Below are 3,716 nucleotides of genomic sequence, written 5' to 3'. Positions count from 1 at the left end.
CTAGGCAGACATGTAACATTGATACAGAAAGGGCTCCTCAGGATAAAATGTCTTATTGCTCCAGCGAGGACATGGGCTGGAGCTAAGCCAGATGGCCCTTGGAAATCCTAAATCCTGCATAATCTCAATGAGTTTATCCCGAAGCTCAGCCAGTCGGCCCAGCTGGAGGATTCCATGAGGGCTGTAACTCTCCTGAGGGGCAGGGTAAAACTCATCACTTAAGTTGATCAGCCCAGTGATGTGACTCAGCAGCTTCTCCATGATGGCCATAGAGAGGACATTCCCACAGAGACTGAAGGTCCTGAGCTGGGAACAGAGGCTCAGAACAGGCAGGATGGACTCAAGTTGGGACTCTGTGATCCCACACTGCTCTAAGTTCAGTTCCTTGAGGGTGGCTGCAACTTGCTCCAGAAGAATGCAGAGGATCTCAGGACTAAAGTCAGTCATGGTGACCCCACTCAGATCCAGGCCTTTGAGCTCATGGATGTTCAGGCATTGGGACAGATGGGTCAGGTCTGATTCTGTAAGCCAGCAGTTAGTTATTGCCAGGTGATCCAAGAGGGTCCTCAGAAATCTGGGGGGAAAAAGAAGCAATTAGGTCTGAGAAAGCAGGGTAGCAGCTGAGCTAAAGTTGTCAAATAGGTGATTTGCACAAAGACAAGGTCCTACTAACTGCATCAGTACCCAGAATGACTATTCTCCTTTTAGCTGACATTTCATCTCTGCATCACCAGCAAACCACCTGCAGCTTTGTATGATCTCTGGACATGCTTCACTACCATCCTCTCAGAATCATGTATATCTTAAATATTAACTAACTTAACTGGAGCAAAAGATAATATTTTAGGGACTAGTCATTTGAGACAAGCTCATTGTGTTCAGACCTCTTCTCTCTGTCTCTCTCCCTCACTGTCTTTTTTTCTGGCTGTACCACATATGCCACTTATGCAACCTTACTTCCCCCACCAGGGATCAAACCTGAGTATTCAACACTGAAAGAGCAGAGTCCTAACCACTGGACCATCAGGGAAATCCCAGACCATCTTTTTGAAACTGCTCAAGTCTGAGGTGGTTTCCCTTCTTTAATGCCCTCTTCACCTACCTATTTTACTAAATTATCTGACATAGTTTTCCCTTTCTAAGGAAGAACCCATGCCCACCCTCATTGGATCCAAACAACCATATCCACAGCTTTCTAGTATGATGTCCCTGTTCCTCTACCTTGATTTCGGTGGTGATGATAGCACAGCTCAGGATAGAGCAGCAAAGAACCCAGTGTGCTTGACTTGCCAATGTTGTGTTCACTGCTAACAGCCAGTTGTACACACTCACCTGAGCATCTGGTCCAGGCAGCCTTCAAGGAAGGAGGGAGAGTCTAAATAGAGATCTTGGAGATGGTACAGCTTGAGAAACTTAGAGGTAAATAGGACAACTTGCTACTCCTGCTTCTCAAGGGCAGACATGTGAATGCAGGAGAGAAGGAGTCTCTGCATGTTGCTCATCTGACCCAGGAGAGGAGCAAACTTGGCCAGGGTGGACAGATGCCAAATCCAACTCACTTGCACCTCCTGGATACAGTCCAGCTGCACCATATTCAGGATCTTCATGACATTTTCCACGGGCATTGCAAAGATGGTCAGCTTCTTACAGCAGAGGTGAATGGAAGCTTTTCTCTGCTCCATCCACCTGAGGAGGTAGGTAAGGAAGTTATCCAGGGTCATTTTCTTCAGGCAAAGCTCTATGTAAATCTTCAGGGGAGCCAAGGGCTGATGGGTCTTTGAGCTCTGCTCAGCCACTGGTGCCATTCCTAATCTTGAGAACCCATGGGTGCTGGCTCCAGACCACATGCTCCAGAAGCTCTGGCCAGTATTCCGCAAATCTAGCACCTGCAGTTTGCACCTCCTATAAGGACAGGAGATTAACAGGGATGCATTAAAATCCACACAGAATGCAACCACAGTCTCAGAATTTCATAAATGATTGCCCACCCATGCTTTTATTTCAGATATCTCATCACCTGCTGCCTTGCCCTCTTCTGCCTGTCTTTCCTCCAACTCCCTTTCTCCTCTTCTCCTTTCTAGTTCTCCACTTCTAGTGGGATTAAGCATCATAGGAAGGAGATAGGGCATGCTCTTTCAATCCCCCTTGCATTGTAGGCACATTTACACATCAGTAAAATATTTTCCATAGTGAGCCAAGGCCTCTGAGCTTCTTCACTGCCATCCTCAGAACCCTCTGGCCCATCCATTGGCCATCCACTTAGCCCAGCCCAGATGTCTCTTCCAGGATGCCCAGAACCCTATCAAGCTATCTGGATCCGACTCACTTGGAACGAACCTTCTGGGCAAGCAGGACATCAAGTACTTCCAGAATTGCTTGTAGGGGCCCCACATGAGGCAGGTCAATGAGGCCCCCCAGAGGCAGGCAGACAAAGGGCCAGGCTTGCACCATGGCCTTTAGGGTCTTGATGTGTCTCCCATGGAAGGCGTCCATGAAGAGGAGTGGGAGGAGCTCCGTGGGCAGAAACTCCAGAGCAGAACAGACCAAGGCATCTTCCCTGATCAGGTGCATTCCAGCCAGGTCCAAAAGTCTGGGTGGGGTCGGGACTCATCCTGACTCTGCTTCAAAAGGAATCCTCTGGAAACTGCTAAGGAACAAAGAATCCATGTCAAGCCAAAGAGGAACACATCTAAGACAATCTCCCAACCCTTCAGAGAAATCTACTCAGGACTGAGGTCTCAGCTCTGGCAGACGTGTAAGTGCCTCGATTAGACCATATGACATTCAGGCCTCAATGGGCACAAAGTTATGACTCTTTCCCTACTGGATTCAGAACGAGCTTCTCACAAGTATCAATGAGGAGGAAAGGCAACCACTAGCCATTTCATTTCCACCCAGTGCTTTGCTTAATTCGTGTCCCACCTGGATGTGAGTATCAAGGAGCCTGAAAGCTCACTCCAGTCTTTACGAGCGGAAGACATCAGACCACCACTTGGAGCCCTCAATCTATGAGAGGAGGAAGGTCATGGGGACCCGCACAGCCTCCATCCTTAGTTTCCCCTGACATGAATGCCATTTGTGTAAAAAATGTGTATTTGAAATCTCATGAAACAAAACTCCAAACAGATATTTTAAATATGGGTAAAGATGTTTAAAAAAAATGATACCAGCTAAAGCACTAATGAAAATGTTTGTGATTCAGGCAAAACTACACTGAGAGGCAAAACTAACACCTGAAATGGGTTCATCATAAAGAAATAAATTTTTGAAAACTCTCCCTGCCATCCAGAACTACAAGTCAGTCTTCAAGAGTAGCTAACTGTGGGGAAGGAAAGGGTATTCTTTTATGACAGTGGTAACGTACTGGTCTGAAGCGGCTGGCAGGGTGCTCAGACCCCAGACACTGGAGAACTCAGCTTATGTCTCCAGAGCAGGAAGATTCTGCCTCTCTTCTCAAGTGCTTCAGACTTTTATATACCTTTTTTCCCCCCATAACCCCTCTATCCCATTGTTAATCCAATCAGAAAGGAACACCTGATTAGAATATAGAGGATCCATTGGATTTATCCTGATTAGATCATCGTATTTATCTAGAGTAGTTGATTGAAATAGATACACATTCAGGAAACAAATAAAATGATGGTGTGTCTGGGTGATCCAGGACCTATTCACAGACTCACTTCTCTAATACTGACTGAATTCTACCAATATGGACA

At 46.6% G+C, this 3,716-nt stretch overlaps 1 protein-coding gene across 1 annotated transcript; it reads right to left on the bottom strand.

The window, feature by feature from the left end:
* LOC133227362 (PRAME family member 8-like) lies at nucleotides 1-2,571 on the bottom strand. The gene is made up of 4 exons (XM_061381805.1): nucleotides 2,327-2,571; nucleotides 1,560-1,902; nucleotides 1,333-1,412; nucleotides 1-574 (listed from the first exon to the last, which is right to left on the bottom strand). Exons 1-4 carry the CDS (start codon nucleotides 2,569-2,571, stop codon nucleotides 1-3), a joined length of 1,242 nt encoding a protein of 413 aa, XP_061237789.1.
* Nucleotides 2,572-3,716: the final 1,145 nt, after the last annotated feature.

This window comes from Bos javanicus, chromosome 16 (genome assembly GCF_032452875.1).
Source record: "Bos javanicus breed banteng chromosome 16, ARS-OSU_banteng_1.0, whole genome shotgun sequence".
In the NCBI taxonomy this organism is placed as follows: Eukaryota; Metazoa; Chordata; class Mammalia; order Artiodactyla; family Bovidae; genus Bos; species Bos javanicus.
The sequence above is the reverse complement of the archived record's forward strand: the minus strand, read 5'-3'. Positions and strand labels throughout refer to the sequence as shown.

Excerpts from the sequence above, each read along its gene's own strand:
- LOC133227362 (XM_061381805.1), bottom strand. The coding sequence starts at position 2,571 with ATGCACCTGATCAGGGAAGATGCCTTGGTCTGTTCTGCTCTGGAGTTT. Across the intron at positions 1,413-1,559 it reads ACTGTATCCAGGAGGTGCAA|TTTCTCAAGCTGTACCATCT; the intron begins GTGAGTTGGATT and ends TTTACCTCTAAG. Across the intron at positions 575-1,332 it reads TGCCTGGACCAGATGCTCAG|ATTTCTGAGGACCCTCTTGG; the intron begins GTGAGTGTGTAC and ends TTTTCCCCCCAG.